The 17,138-nt window shown below is 37.0% G+C and overlaps 1 protein-coding gene across 2 annotated transcripts in view; it reads left to right on the top strand.

Moving 5' to 3' along the window:
• Positions 1 to 643: 643 nt before the first annotated feature.
• The window catches only part of PCDH9 (protocadherin 9), a 955,593-nt gene continuing 939,098 nt past the window's right edge, over positions 644 to 17,138 (top strand). The window contains exons 1-2 of one of the 2 annotated variants that reach the window (XM_015121163.3): positions 644 to 1,225; positions 2,441 to 5,611. In XM_015121163.3, coding sequence (XP_014976649.1) covers positions 2,576 to 5,611 — 3,036 coding nt within the window. In that variant the 5' untranslated portion in view covers positions 644 to 1,225; positions 2,441 to 2,575. 2 annotated transcript variants of the gene reach the window in all.

Here is a 17,138-nt window from a genome sequence, read left to right as displayed (position 1 = left end):
CCCTCTTTGCCCTTCTTTCCAATGTCCCTGCCAGCAAAAGCTTCTATTTGCAGCACCGCGCATGTTGTTCATTTAACGCACTCCGGGGATCTGTTGGCTCGTGCTCCCTACCTAGGGGTGGCTGTACGTCTCGCGCCTCGGATCCTGGGTAGACTCCCCCATCTATGCATTTTGGCCCCTCCACTTAGCAAAGAGATGTGCGAAGCCGCCTCGGTGACACCGATCCGCCCGCAGCGGTGGCCCCGGTTCCCCAGATCCGCGCCCGCGCCCTGCAGGGCTCCCGCGCTGCCCTTGCCCGCCTGACCGCCCGGGCTCGGAGGTTCGCTCCCTGCCAGAGCCTGCGAGCGCCGCTTCCGCGCGGGCCTGGGGAGCGCCGGCGCGTCCCACCCAACGCCGGACCCTGCTGAGCATGCTCAGTGCACCTCCTGGAACCCGGCTCTCCTGGGGTCAGGATCAGATTTCCGGGTTTTCGCGGCTGCCGAGGGGGCGAGGAGGAGGGGAAGCTGGGAGACAGTCAGCGCCTTGTTCCGAGCCCCCTCCCTCGCGCCCGGCTGCGGCCGCCCGCACCGCAAGATGCAGGCCAATCAGAGCCCGGGGGCGGGGCCTGGGCAATCACGCCCTCCCTCTGGGCTTATTGAGAGTTATATCAAGAAATTCAGTTCAGAGAGAGGAGAGAGAGGAGAGGGAGAAGGAGAGAGGGGCAGAGGAGAAGGGAGAGAGGGAGAGTATGCGAGACGGAAAGGAGCGCCTTAGAGTCTCTGAAGCACGCAAGAAATAACAGATTAGGAATTTTTCGGGCAACTGTCACCCGGATAACGGTCAGAGAATCACCATCACCGCAACTCTGACGTTTCCTACAAGAAGTTAGAGACTTAAGCAGTACTGGCATCGGATGGAAATGGTATGCTTGATGCTGTGGAAAATATCCCTGAGCTGAAGAAGTGCAACTGAATGTTGTGTGTGTGCTACATACCCAGAAGAACCCAGACCCAGTGGGGAAGAGAGACGAAATGTGGAGAGAATGACTAACGACAAATCCGTGAATTTGTTCTCTGGAGTTGCTAATTTGCCAGTCCGAAGCAACACATTTTACAGGGAGGAAACGTTTTGCTGCTTCTGATTTCTCCCCAAACTGGTGCTACCAGATGCATGGCTTTCTATGTGTTGGAACAAATCATTCCTAACTGCAGCATACTGGGAAAGGAGAAAGGTTGAGGCAACTAACGTAAGTGTAAAGTTTCGCATGCATAATTGTAAATTCGTGTTTAGATGTGTCCTCAGTGTAGACGAAAGATGTTTGTAATTGGGTAGACGGTTGGGGCAGAGCTCACCTACTCGGCTGTATCTGCATCCCTACCTGCATCACTCTGCCGGAACTAATCGCGGGCATCAGCTACTGTGCAGCCTAATGCAGATAAGATTAGAGCCTGAGAACTGACCAGTCCTACTCAAGTACGTAGCTGCCTGGAGCCTTGCACCCGTTTAAACTGCAGTTACAGGAGCATCTAAGCAGAAGCCTTTTTACCTGCATGATTGGGTTGCAGTATTTATGTGTGGCAAATGTTACTAATATTCTAACCAGAAATCAGGATTAAGAAATAGCTTTATTTTTTTTTCTCTTTTATGTTCAGTAGAAATATTGTGATGTTACATGGGAATGTTAGCTGCGTTTCACTTATATCTCGGCACTCTCTTCCACCTCTAGGAAAAGGAATCCTATATTATTATACATTTTTAAAAGTTTTAATGTGTTTACGAATCCTAATGGGGATAATTTGTCAATATGGAGAAAGGAGAGCAAGCTGTGGGCAAGAAATCTGAAGTCTTGGTGTTGTGCTTTTAGGCAATGAGGATGTGTAGTGGCCGGTGACTACTGCTTCTGATGCTGCAGCAGCATGTCCGGATGCTCGTTTCCCAGTAAGATTGTATTAGAAGGCAGTTGAAGAACTGGGAGGAAAGAAAAAGATAGCCTTTTTAGAAAAAATAGGTGACTCAGTGTGGCAGAGAAGAAAACACATTTGACATGTGACAAAGCAATTAGTAGGAACCATAGCTAAATACTTAGGGTTTTTCACTTGCACCTAAAAAGACTGAGGGAGGCGGGTTAGAGGCTCTAGGAGGAGGGTGAGACGGGGAGAGGGGGAGAGGAGAACGAGAATGCTTGTTTTGAATTAAACAGTATTCTGAAAAACAACGTGCGTGAATATAGGTAAAAATAGCAGCTGTCGTTAATTCAAAAGTAGAAAATTTTATTTCCTCCCGGCAAATGCAACAAGCAGGAGATATTTAGTGCTTTTTTCTCCACAGAGTAAACTTGCAAACAGTGGCAGAGCAAACTGCCATGTTTACTAATGTGCAGGGGAAAATGTGTGGTGATATTTTGTGACAGTATGTTTTTATTTACTGAAGAATAATATTGTCTATACGATTGTGTTGACAGTGGCTGTCTCCAAATAAGTGATGAGATATAATGCATCCTCCAGTCCATGCACGCTTCCTCTTCCAATTTGTGCATCATTCCTCAGTGGAAACCTTTAAACCCTAAAATCCAGGAAAAGAAAATAAATACATTATCATGGACCTGAGGGATTTTTACCTGTTGGCTGCTCTGATTGCCTGTTTAAGGCTGGATTCCGCAATAGCTCAAGAACTTATTTACACTATTAGAGAGGAATTGCCTGAAAATGTGCCCATAGGAAACATACCAAAGGATCTGAACATTTCTCACATCAATGCTGCCACAGGGACCAGTGCCAGCCTTGTCTACAGACTGGTTTCTAAAGCTGGGGATGCCCCTTTGGTGAAAGTATCCAGCAGCACTGGAGAAATTTTCACAACCTCCAACAGAATAGACAGAGAAAAACTCTGTGCTGGTGCCTCATATGCTGAGGAGAATGAGTGTTTCTTTGAACTTGAGGTGGTGATCCTCCCCAATGACTTCTTCAGGCTGATCAAAATAAAAATAATTGTCAAGGATACCAATGATAATGCCCCCATGTTTCCATCTCCTGTCATCAATATTTCCATTCCAGAAAACACTTTGATCAACAGCCGCTTTCCAATTCCATCAGCAACAGATCCTGACACAGGCTTCAATGGTGTACAGCATTATGAATTGTTAAATGGGCAGAGTGTTTTTGGACTGGATATCGTGGAAACTCCGGAGGGAGAGAAGTGGCCACAATTGATTGTTCAGCAAAACTTGGATAGAGAACAGAAAGATACCTATGTGATGAAAATCAAAGTAGAGGATGGAGGCACTCCACAGAAATCCAGTACGGCCATACTGCAGGTCACAGTAAGTGATGTAAATGACAACCGGCCAGTGTTTAAAGAGGGTCAAGTGGAGGTGCATATTCCAGAGAATGCTCCTGTAGGTACCTCTGTAATTCAGCTCCATGCCACTGATGCAGATATAGGCAGTAATGCTGAAATCCGGTACATTTTTGGTGCCCAGGTCGCCCCTGCAACCAAAAGACTCTTTGCTTTAAATAATACTACTGGGCTGATTACAGTTCAGAGGTCCTTAGATAGAGAGGAGACAGCCATTCACAAAGTGACAGTGCTGGCTAGTGATGGCAGCTCCACTCCTGCTCGAGCAACGGTTACCATCAATGTCACCGATGTAAATGATAACCCTCCTAATATAGACCTCAGGTACATTATAAGTCCCATCAATGGCACCGTGTATTTATCTGAGAAAGATCCTGTCAATACAAAGATTGCCCTAATTACAGTTTCAGATAAGGACACAGATGTGAATGGCAAAGTGATCTGTTTTATTGAAAGAGAGGTCCCATTTCATTTGAAGGCAGTATATGACAACCAATATTTGTTAGAGACCTCTTCTTTGTTGGACTATGAGGGCACCAAAGAATTCAGCTTTAAAATTGTTGCCTCTGATTCTGGGAAGCCCAGTTTAAATCAGACTGCCCTGGTAAGGGTTAAGCTTGAGGATGAAAATGACAACCCACCAGTTTTCAACCAGCCTGTAATTGAGCTGTCAGTTTCTGAAAACAACCGACGTGGGTTATACTTAACAACTATTAGTGCCACAGATGAAGACAGTGGGAAAAATGCAGACATTGTTTATCAGCTTGGACCGAATGCCTCCTTCTTTGATTTGGACCGAAAAACAGGAGTTTTGACAGCCTCCAGAGTCTTTGACAGAGAAGAACAAGAACGATTCATTTTTACAGTAACTGCGAGGGACAATGGGACCCCTCCCCTCCAAAGCCAAGCTGCTGTGATAGTTACTGTTCTGGATGAGAATGACAATAGCCCCAAGTTTACTCATAATCATTTTCAATTTTTTGTGTCTGAGAATCTGCCAAAGTATAGTACTGTGGGGGTAATCACAGTGACAGATGCAGATGCTGGAGAGAATAAAGCTGTGACTCTTTCCATTCTAAATGACAATGATAATTTTGTGTTGGATCCCTATTCTGGAGTCATAAAGTCAAATGTCTCATTTGATAGAGAACAGCAGAGTTCCTACACTTTTGATGTCAAAGCTACTGATGGAGGACAGCCACCTCGTTCCTCTACTGCAAAAGTAACTATCAACGTCATGGATGTTAATGACAACAGCCCAGTTGTCATTTCTCCACCGTCTAATACTTCCTTTAAGTTGGTGCCCCTCTCAGCCATTCCTGGCTCCGTGGTAGCAGAAGTTTTTGCAGTGGATGTTGACACTGGAATGAATGCCGAACTAAAGTATACTATAGTGAGTGGAAACAACAAAGGCTTATTTCGGATTGATCCAGTAACAGGTAACATTACTCTGGAAGAAAAACCAGCACCTACTGATGTGGGATTGCATCGTTTGGTGGTCAACATAAGTGACCTGGGGTACCCTAAGTCTTTGCACACGCTTGTGCTTGTATTCCTTTATGTTAACGATACTGCTGGAAATGCCTCCTATATCTATGACTTGATCCGCAGGACTATGGAGACCCCGTTGGACAGGAACATAGGGGATAGTAGCCAACCCTATCAAAATGAGGACTATCTAACCATCATGATTGCCATCATCGCCGGTGCCATGGTGGTCATTGTTGTGATCTTCGTCACTGTTCTGGTGCGCTGTCGCCATGCATCAAGGTTCAAAGCAGCCCAGAGGAGCAAGCAAGGTGCCGAATGGATGTCCCCAAACCAGGAGAACAAACAAAACAAGAAAAAGAAAAGAAAGAAAAGGAAGTCTCCCAAAAGCTCTCTTTTGAACTTTGTTACTATCGAAGAGTCCAAACCCGATGATGCAGTTCATGAACCTATCAATGGGACAATAAGCCTGCCGGCTGAACTGGAGGAGCAAAGTATAGGAAGATTTGACTGGGGCCCGGCACCTCCAACAACGTTCAAGCCTAACAGTCCTGACCTGGCCAAGCACTACAAATCTGCTTCTCCACAGCCTGCTTTTCATCTCAAACCAGACACTCCAGTTTCCGTGAAAAAGCATCATGTGATTCAGGAACTCCCTTTGGACAACACCTTTGTCGGGGGTTGTGACACCCTTTCTAAACGCTCTTCCACTAGTTCAGATCACTTCAGTGCCTCAGAGTGCAGTTCCCAAGGAGGCTTCAAGACAAAGGGCCCCTTACACACGAGACAGGTAAACGAGCACTTTTACTGGTCTATAAGTACTGCATACAAGTGCCCAGTCAACCAGTATTAACGTGCCAGTGTGTCTGTTGTTTTGGTCTAACTTTAGCTTAGTTAGAAAGAGGTAAAAAAAAACTTGACCCCTTTTCTATTCCTCTGGGGCTCGGTCAAGAATTTTTAGAACAGCTTTGAGATTTCTGAGTTCTGAGAATATTTTAACCTCCCAGTTTCCTTCAAATGGCAAAAGATGAAAAGAGAAAATTATTCCAAAATGTCCCAAGATAATGTTTGCTGAAGAAGAAAACCTGTCCTGATATGCCACATTCTGCTCCTGGGGTTTCCAAATTGACTGCTTCAAGATTTTCACCTTACCCTTTGATCTAAAAAGTCACCTTCAAATCTCAAGTTTTAAATGACTTTTGAAGGTGTGACTGCAATTATGTTGGAGCTGTGGTTGCTAAAGGGGTTAATTTTTTTTTAGTCTCTAAACAGGATAGTAGAATATTAAATGTACATCAGCCATGAAGCACATGATCATTGATAGATTGCAACTAAGCCATATAGGAAGTCTTCTCTTTGATTTCAAATTATTTTATTGTAATATATTAGATTCGGTACTTAATAGAAAGATTTTTAGTGTCCACAGTGGCCAAATGCTCTTTCAAAAAAAAAAAAAAAAAAAAAAAAAAAAAAGAATGCTTGCTGCCTAATATAACTGATTTAAAAAGAAAAGAATGAATCCATTGTAAATATTCTCTCATCTTAGTAATGCATAAGTTATCTGTCATAACTCATTTTAAACTGTGAAATATGCCATATGAAGAGGGATTAAGAGGCTGAGAAACTCATATTTCAACAAAATCCAGAATTAGTTTTCCTTAGGTCTAATAATTCCTTGTTAATAAAGATTTAAATGCAGCGCTGTCTAATTTATTTCACTGGGGCTTGTCTGTTGCCACAAAATTTGAATATCGATAATAGCCTGTAGATGGCACTAGGGTATCATGTCGCTTGTGCTGGCCAGGTGCCAATCCCGCAGTAGCAAGGAGAAGGGGGAGGGAAGGATCAAGCTGGTAGTACAGCCAAAGATACCTTTTATTTAATGATAGTTGCTCTGGAGCAACTAGCATTTAAGTTCATTTGCTTGCTCTTTTGTGATTAGCTCTCAGCACACCAACTTTCTAGGATTTCATAATGCTAGTTCTGTCTTTGTCGGTATGGAGTTCACCTATGGTGATGGCCCATCTGTACTTGTTTATAAATAAGGAACATATAGATTTTAGAAAATCAAGTAAGGCAAAATTAATTTGCAGAACAGTATTGACAGTTATCATTGATTAGTCTTTGGAGAATCAAGAGTTTTCATTTTCTGAGGGTGGGGTGAAATAGGGTGTTACCAACTATCATTTATTGCTCTGGAATGACTTAAGGCTTCATGGTAATAAAATATTTATAAGAGTAATTTTGACAATGAGTCACACAGATACTCCCAGAACATCAAGTATAATACATATTACCATACAACTAAAATTTCCATTCTTAAGGCAATATATTAAACATTAGAGCGTTTTAAAAGTACAAATATTTAGAGCTTAAATACACAGGAAGAAAGGACTTAAATCAGTATAGAATTTTAAAGGAAACTATGAGATGATTACATATAAGTCAAAGTTGGAACGACTAATTTTTGTGTTAACTTTGTAAGCATTTGAAAAGAGGTTGATGTTTTAAAATTTAGAAAATGTTCAGGCTTAGTAAAGGTTTTTAAAAGTTAAATAGTTAACTATGATAAGTAAAGTAATTTATGAAATTAAATGAGTTTAATTAAAAAGTTGCTCTTTTAATGAACAGAAAGAAAATTTTTCAAATTATTTACTTCTATTGTAAAGGTCACTCACAATACACTTATGGTATTTTATGATATGCATAATTATGTTGAGAAACTAATATGATGACTTAAAATTTTTCATGTAAAGTCTGACATTTATTTTCCAAAGAAATGTACTGATATACTTCCAGCATCATTTTTTTTTTCTGTCTATGTGTGGTGTTGGTAGCATTGATGTATAGAACCACTTTTTCTGACCTTCCCAAAAGTTGAACCTATATATAGTGTAGTGGCATAAATGTTAAGTGCATTTCAGCAAAGTATGCAAAAGATCTTTTGTTGAGGCTTAGTCAGTCATAAAAGTCTTTGTTTGTATGATGTAATCTTTCAAATGGGATACTGAGTAATTCTCTGACTGGTACTAAAGTGCATTTTAGAAATTCCTTGTGACCATGTGTCACTTTGCAGTTCTCCTATAGGTATTCCAATGTTCATATGAAACTAGGTAATTCACTATTATGATAAAGAGCTATTAAAATGACTTTGCTTACACCTTTTAAAAGTTTTCATGCTGAAAAAGAAATAATGTGATGTTGCAGAAAAGAGAAGCCGGTGGAGAAGTAGTAGTGATATACAGAGTAATATGTACATTTTTAGGATAAAAGAAGCATATTTCCTATGAGTGAATAACATCAAATATATACTACCCTTTACAAATTTGTTTTCACTGAACTGTATGATTGCTATCTGCAGCTGTTCTAGTTAAACTAAAAAGTAAAATCTTTTTCAACTAGTGGCTTTTATATAAAATGTGCTCCTGAAGCTACACCGTTTTGAAAGAGTAACATTTCTTACTACAAAAACTTTCTAAGGAATTTATTTTAAAAATACAATCTGTGAAGATTTTAGTTGTGTGAGCACTATTGCTCACATCATCTTTTCATTTTATGCTATTGATTGATATGTGGGTAAAATGCAAGATTCTTGGGTCAAAGTTTACCACATTTAAATTTCACTCATTTAAACTGTGTGTATAACGAAAACATAACGTCTGATGTTTTCATCATGAATTTGTTTGTGGTACATCAATTCCCATATTGTCTGATATTTTTCCCCTTGCTGTTTTCCCTTGTGTTAACCTGAAAAGAACGTAGGAAACACTGTAAATCATATTCCTCATTCACTCTATTTTATAAAGCTTTCATGTGTCACTAAATTTTTCACAGATTATTTCTTACACATTTTTGGAAGTGCTGTTAGCCTTTATAGGTTAAGAATTTAGCTTTTTTTTTTTTTTTTTGGCAAAAGACCATGTCTTAGTATTTATTTGTAAAAAAACAACAACAAAGTTCACAGCCAAACGGTTAAGAGGATGAAAACGACAACATTATCAATTCCAATAAGGCTTTAAACGATAAAATTCATTGGTATATTTGCCTAAAAGAAAAACGGTATTGTTGACGGATATTGTTTTAAAATTTGATACTGATTCTCCCTGTGGAATGCCTGGGAATCATGTGGAGCACTACTTAAAACATGTATTGTTGGGTTCTACCCCAGAGGCTCTGATTTCGTACCACTGAGGTCAGGCCTGAAAATATACATTGCTAACAAGTTCCTAGGTGATACTGATGCTGCTAGTCCAGGGCCCACACTTTGAGAACCACTGCCTTAGCATATTGAAACAGAAAGTGTCAGCTTCTTTCCCTCTCATATTATCATATCCAGAGAACCTGTTTTTGCACAGCCCAACTCTCAGCCCACTTATTGACAGCTGTTTTATTGTAGCTGGAGGCTTTACAGTAAGCTGTTTATTACTGTTTCCCAACCCAGTTGACAGCATTTGGGGAATTAATTTTCTTGGCCCCTGTGTGGTTTTTCGGGGGTGGGAAGAGGGAAGATAAATGAAAATGTTAAAGTAAAAGAAATAGTCACCCATTAACATTCGACAACTTCTTCAAGTAGTAAAACAGTCTGTAAGAGTTGCACTAGACTGTGGTTCTGGGTAAACAGTCATTTAATTTTCTAAAGGAAATACTCATTTTAGAGCTTTAAACATCCTGACTTTTCACAATCTAGAGTATTTGTTCATATATATTTGTCTATATATTGAGGAATATATACACTGAAAATGTGTATGCATGCTGTACTTAAGTGTATACATGTAATTTTTACCGTGTAAAGGGAATTTCTTCTATTCCAAACCATTTAGAGATACTATATTACATTTGTGATTACTTTTCATTTTTGAATAATCTACTACAACCACTACTGAAATGTTATTATGTTATGTAAAAATGCAGAAGGCAGTCATAGAATTGATATTTAGAACAGCTAGGAAAAATATGCAATTGAAAATGAAGGGAGCAAATGTTAACTAATGTGAGGCTAGCAAAAAACTTTAAGATATTTTCAATTATTAAGTTTTGGAATAGATATATATAGTGACAGTTGGACACGGGTGACAATTGATCCCCCAAATGCGAATCATTTGTAAAATGTTATCTGTTGTGATTTTTATTGCTATGGCTCTTTGGCTAAGTGCCCTGTGGTCATGAAGTCAGTTTTCATACTTATGAGGTAGAAGATACCCAGAACCCTTGGATATTGACACGGGTTTTTGAAATGAGGATAGGCCATACATTTAAACTGACTATCTTTCCAGTTGGGTTTGTGAGACGAACATTTGACCATTTTTCTTTCCATCTTGATATTCCTAAGCTATAAAATTCAAGATACATTTTGGCATTCCATTGCTAATAACCTTAAGGAGAATAAAAATGAAAAGTTGCTATTGTATTAAACATAGACATGTCTGCTGATGCCTGAATATTTGATAACATAGAGAAAATAATACATGTGGTGACAATATTCTATTCTCTTATTATTATACTTTTTTTGTTGCCATTAATTCTAGATATCGAAACAAGGAACATTAATGTTCTCCTTAGTTTCAGATCAGTCATCCTTATGGTGAAACAGTTCAGGCTTTGGTATCATTGAAATTACTTTGAAAATACTGTACTTATAATAACGTGTTACATTCTTATGGTGTGAACATATTCTTATTATTTAAATAATTGCAAGCTATCATTTTTTCTTCTTATGATTTCATATATTAACTTAAAATATGTGAAATTATAAAACAGAGGGAATTTAGATTTAAGGAAAAGCCTCAAATCTAAAATCAAATTTTCTCATAATGAACTATGATTTATTTTGAACGTTGAGGTTTCATTTTCATATTGATGTATGTAAAATATCTATAAATTATAATATTAGATATGGCATTGTAATGCATCCTTTTTCATATTACATAATTTTATACTACAGTGCTGAGTTATGAAAGTGACACCATTAAATCATTTTGTTTTCTATAATCTTATTTCCACAACAATTTTTGTTGTGTTATTTAGATTGTTTTTATATCTAATTTTTTTTTTTTTTTGGTTGGGGGAATTCAGAAATCCACTAAATGCTGAAAGTTACAGTTGTAGCCTTGGTCCCGCTATACCACTCTGGGTGTTTACAGGGTTTCAGGGCCAAGTCAGATGTCTGTATTGCTCTTCTACAATACTTCTCAGTTTGATTTTGTTAAAGGTGAACTCTTAGCTTGTATATAGTTAAAAACAATACAAAACTGAAAATCCAGTGGATTGTTTACTACTTTGACTTAAAATCCTTAGTGCAAGCTTTCTTTGAATTCAGTTTGGTGTCTTCTTGAAAGTAATTCTTTATTATAACTAGAAATTTCTCTCTTACTAATATTAATACATCATTTAATATCTTATATATTTCACTGAGTTGGAAAGTACAAATCAGTTAATGCAGATTTTTAAAAGTTTGGCCTTCTTGACACCCGACTTAGCATTTAATATTTTTTCCACAATTTATTACATATAAGGACCCTAAAATTTATATCAGATTTGTTAAAATATGACTCTAATCACAGGCCAGGTATTATTGAAAATTTGGAAATGCAAGTCAGGAAGAGGCTTATTCTAAAGTTTCATGGAGACACAGAAGTCAGACTCCTTTGTAAGTAATAATGCTAATGTCTTATAGCCTTTGACATAGTCAGCAATCCCCAAATCTGCATTATACTACAGAAGTAAAGACAAATGTAGAAAGAGGATCTCTCATGTACATAGGAGATGCACTCTGTTGTTTAAGATTTCATTGGTTGTTATTTAAAACTGTCAAATCTCTCAAACATTTCATTTAGAAAGGAATACATGCTTTTTGCTTTTGTTTGATACAAACCTATTGGGCTGTCAGTCATCAGAAACATAGAACAAAAAAGATTTATTACCATGATTGACATTTTGCTTTTGATTTATATTCTTTTTGTTCTGTAAGTCAAGACTCATTAAATTTTCAAATTCCTAAATAAGTTAAACAACTGTCCTTCTTTTAACAGTAAAGAGTGATACAGAAATACACTGGAAAAACAACCCATATTTAATCTTTCTCATTCATATTTTTGTCCTATAGACAGTTTGTCTCTGATAGACAAGAATAGTGACAGAATCAGTAGAATTTTCTGAGGCATAGCATATAAATATAAGGAATGAATAACTCAAAGTTATTCATTAGGGATCTGTTTTCACATATTTATTCATTATTTAAATGGCATATGAAAATATTTTCCCTTGATCTTTTACAGTTTGATTGATTAGAGTGCCATAAGCACATATCACGTTTAAAATGATGGGCTTGGGACCACCTGTACAGCTAATAATGGCAAATATAGAAACACAGTCAAGGTCTTTGAGGAATATTTGATTGATTCTTTCTTCATTTTATACTAATTATTCCGGATCCTTGAGAAAATATATGAAATTAATTTATCTGTCCTTGAAAGGACTCTGCTACATACAGCTTCACCACTAAGTAATTTATATAGATTTTTAATCATGTGGGCTATAGGAAAGAATGGAAATGTGGTCAATTTTATCATGTTTGTGTGATATCTTGTATTTTAACATTCTTCTATAGTTTGTCTGTCTATCCAACCATCTCTGCATTTGAGTATTACACTGCTTTGTTAATATCCACTCTCTGGGCCTTTTCAGCCTGTTAGCAGTTGATTAAGAAACACTCTAATCCCTTTCAGGATATTGAGGAGCTAATGGATTGCAGAGTATTTGGGTCTTTAAGCTTCTATTGTAAATGGTATGAAGAATTGTCATTGAACTGATATTTGCATATATCTCTCCCAGTGCTAGTTACTTTGACTCCTTTTTTGTCTTCTTAATCTTCAGCTTTCATTCTGAGAATATTTATTTTAGTCGGAAATAAGCATGCCAGTGATAGAAATTTGGGATTCACCTCCAAATGAATGCCATCACAGACCGGGAAGCTCTGGCACATTTTGCATAGATCTGTATGAACACAGTGAACCCTTCATAAGCTCTTAGATTGCAGGAAATCAGTGCTGAAAATTAAGTGGGGTTTTAAAGATTTGCAAAGTAGAGAGCTTTGTATAATGCTGGTATTGCAGGTGCCTATTAAATATGAAGTAAAGGCTTTGTAATACAACTAGCTAACACATTTCCCTCCACATTAGAGTGATTTATAGTCTAGGGAATTAGTCTTGCCTATTTTTTCCAAATGCAGAAACATTGGATGTGACTGAAAGAATAAAATCTCAAATACATGCCTTACACTGGACTGATTTGCTGTTTGATGATTCTAATTATTCAAGATAGATGATGCCGGCTTGCTTGTACTTCCTTGTGGTATCTCTGATGCCCATGATCTGGCCTTCATTTCTCCTAAGAAGAAATTCTCAATTGTGTGTGCAGACTGTCTTCTGAACATAAATCAGATTAACACCCTACGTGTCTATAAGACTATATAGCATTACCATAATGAAGAGGCCTGGTACTAAGTGAATACTTCCGTCTTCATAGGAATTGCTATTGAATCATTTCTCAAACTGTACTTTTAGAATTCATCTTTGCTGCGTTTGTAAATATGGTGTGTATTTGTAGCACAGCATTTTGTTCTAGACATACATGGATTTCAATATATTTACCTTCATGACGGTGTTCAGTAAAATCTCTTGCAGTTCTTTAATGCTTAATGTCTTTGACTAGCCCTGTTAGATATAAATCAGAGCAAGGAGCCATGCATATTTTGAAATGATTTTATAAATCCTATATTTTCACCTATTAGAAAAAGTGTGTAATCCATATGCAGCCCACAGTAGTCACAGGGGCCTGTGAGAGTCATAATAGATGATTGATTTAGAAAAGAAAACAGTTTTGTGCAAGACAATGGCAATTGCAATTCAATGAATTAGTTTTTTTTTTCTCATTAAACAAACCTCAATAAAGAAAAGAATGGAAACACAGAAGTACTTATGAAATGAAGCTGTAACTTTTATAGAAGGAGAATGTCTTCTGCTGACAATAGTAGTTCTATAGTAGACATTTTCTGGAAAGAAAAATTCTGGTGGTTTTTTGGATTTGGTGGATGCAACCAATCTGTGCCTCTGTGTGATAGCAGCTGCATGCTGAGGACTTTCAAATACACAGCTATATAGGATTCGGCAGGAAACTTTTTGTAGAAGGTGCAAGTGACAAATGGAGACAAAATGGAGTGAGTTCTGAGTTGTGAGTTGATGCCGTCCTGTGTCATATATTCATGTTATTGAACCGATTTTCACATTGGGTGTCTAGAATCACAATAGCCTTCCTTCTGTGTGTCAGCTGGGAACACACCTGGACTGGCTACTTTTCTTTGCTCCATTTCTTGTCATTCACTAGGTGGACTGTATTCATGTATGTTGTTAATACATCTGACTTCTTAGTTTCTTGATGGATTTTAAAGTGACGTGAAATTATTTCTGCATAATCTTCTCCTTATATATTTGCTTAAGACAACCATAAAGTGTGAAATAAAATCTATGACGTGTTCTTTCTTGCTAGAAATAGTAAATTCATATTTATTCTGACTTATGGTCTCAGATAATATATTTTCCTTTGCTATTTTTTAAATTGAGTTTTTCTTACTGATGCCTTTTTCCAAGTTAAGGAATAATGTTAGATTTAGCTATATAGATTAATAATATTTCAACGCATTCTCAACCCATTCAAATTTCCAACATAAAAGAGATGGTAGAATTTACACAAAAATAATCATTTTTTGCCTCAAAATTTAAATAGGTATCAAAATTGCATTACACCATAGTAAAAATGGACACAGTTTTTAGGATATTTTAGTATGACATAAATTAATTTTCATTCTTGGTCTTAAATGGTAAGATTTTCTGCCATGCAGTGGTAACAAAATATGTTGATTTCATTGATTGATTTTTAAACATGATAATAATTAAGTAAAAACTTCTTGACACCTAAAGTCTCTGTTTTAGACAATTAAATTCTGCTTTAGCTAAGGGTCATTGACTTCTGTATGATACTGGGAGCAACACTCCCCAGGGTTTAAACTATTCCTGCAGGACCATCTGTTATTTGCAGGGACTGTGCATCCTCTCCAGCTGATACTGTGTCAACCCTGGCGTATTTTAGGATTGTTCCTAACATGGCCCTGGTTCCTGATGATCTTTTGGTCTCAAATGGCAACTCAGTAAAACTAAATACTGGTATGCCTTTACTTAAAGCATAATAATCTTAGAGAATATAAGAAAGTTCCTCAAAGTAAGAGACTGTGTCTTACTTACCTTTGTATTTCTAACACTGAACTCACAACAGTGCTGAAAAGAGTGAACTTAGTAGGCATTCAGTAAATTTTGATGTAACCTGAAAATCAGTGATCTTGAATTTATAATTTATATATATAATATTTTCCACTGATTTAATCTTTACAACAATCATTTGAGAAAGTCATCATTCATGTTCAAAATATATTCTTCCATCACTTAGAGATGTCTGTGGGTCCTATTTTCTTCGTGATTTTGGACATATCATTATGTCTGCCCATAATCTCATGGTTTTTCATATTAGGACATAATGAGAAGGCAAGAGGTGAGCCAAATAAACAGGATCAGATTCCTTCACTTCCAAGCCTCTTCACCCCAACCTTTTATTTAAACCTTTTGGTACTTAGATCATTGATTTATTACTACTAAACATAATTATCAATATAAGTACTTTGATAGGTGCTTGATAGAGATACAAGTCGGTAAGAAAAATAAAGTATCACATTAAAGTTTTCTTAATAGACTTTTGAAACGTCCAGACAGTATGCCAGAATCAAGTATAAATTCTATAAAAAGAAGCAAAATAATAGCTGAATAGTGATTAATGCAGTGTCTAGCTACTATATTAATTTTAGAAACATAAATTTGGCGTCTAATAGAACTCACAGAACAGTTACACATTCTCAAGTCTCCAATGCACCTTTGGGATTATTTGGCCTATTTAATACTTTTTCTGACTGAAGAAATGGAGACTAGAGAACTAATTTGATATTTGGAGTAAGAAAAACTGACTTGGTGAACTACTACATAAAGACTGTGTGACACTGGGCACATCATTTAAATGCACTAGTCCTTGCTTTCCTTGTCTGCAATCATGGGTGTAATCATGCCAAATCCATATAAAGTTGTCCTGAGATTAAGTGAATATATATCTATATCTATATATATCTCTCTCTATATATATATCTGGCCCACAATAGTCAGACACTCAAAAAATGTTACCTCCTGTCCAAGAATACCAGCTTGCCATTGACAGAGGTTTACACCTTCATTTAGTGAATGCTTTCTTGATTTTGTTTTGGTTGTTTTCTTGAATCTGCGTTCTATCATATCTTTTTCGCGATCACCTGTGTTAATCTGCTTTTGTGTTAGAACACTGTCTGGTTTCGGATTATTTAGGACTTTTGTAAAGTTGATCTTCATAACGGTATCTCAATATAGCATATGTGTTTTTGATCTTAGTCCCTGTTGTTTCACATTTGTATAATTGCTTCATCTTTCATTTTGAGTATTTTACCTATTTCATTTGCATGTCATGTTTTGAAATTATTCTGTTTCTTTTAGTGTTTGTAATGAATTTACTTCCCCATAGATTACCCAGAAGCTCCACCCATCTGGGATTTTCACGTATACATCACTCCTATTACAAAACCACATATAAGAGAGTGAATCTGTTTCACAGTCAGTACTTAACACAGCTGGAATCATTTGAAACCTGCTGGTTCTTGCTTCCAATTATTCCATAGACTGGAAAGCATCCCTTTTGAAGTAATGGCATCCATGGTGTAATCAAACTAGCTAAAATGCCTCAAAATATATGGATCATATTTCTGAGATTCATCAAATTTATGCTAGAAGCATAATAACCAACAGCTTTTACAATTTTTCTTAATTTAACCTATATTCATTTTATAAGTAAGTTTTTCATGTATGAATATACAAGTTTATAATGTTTGAGTATGTGAGTGACATAATAACATAAATGAGACACAACAAATAAAAATATTACACACTATGATAGTACCCCAAAAATACCTTTTGATAATATCCTGGGGCCAAAATCATTTCCTTTTGTTGGAACAGCTGAAACCATCACAATAAAGTTGCTGATTTGTATTTGGAGCAGAATGTAGTGGAGATTTGTTATTAGTTCAGTTAACTTTATCAACTAAGTAAGAAGTAGATCTAGTCAAATTTCAACTGACTTTATTGTGATTTTGATTGAAGAAATTAAATATATAACTTCGTGTTGATCTTTACCAC

The sequence above is a fragment of the Macaca mulatta genome, chromosome 17, assembly GCF_049350105.2.
Source record: "Macaca mulatta isolate MMU2019108-1 chromosome 17, T2T-MMU8v2.0, whole genome shotgun sequence".
NCBI classification, from domain to species: domain Eukaryota; kingdom Metazoa; phylum Chordata; class Mammalia; order Primates; family Cercopithecidae; genus Macaca; species Macaca mulatta.
Note: the sequence above shows the minus strand (reverse complement) of the source record. Positions and strands in the feature narration are given on the sequence as shown.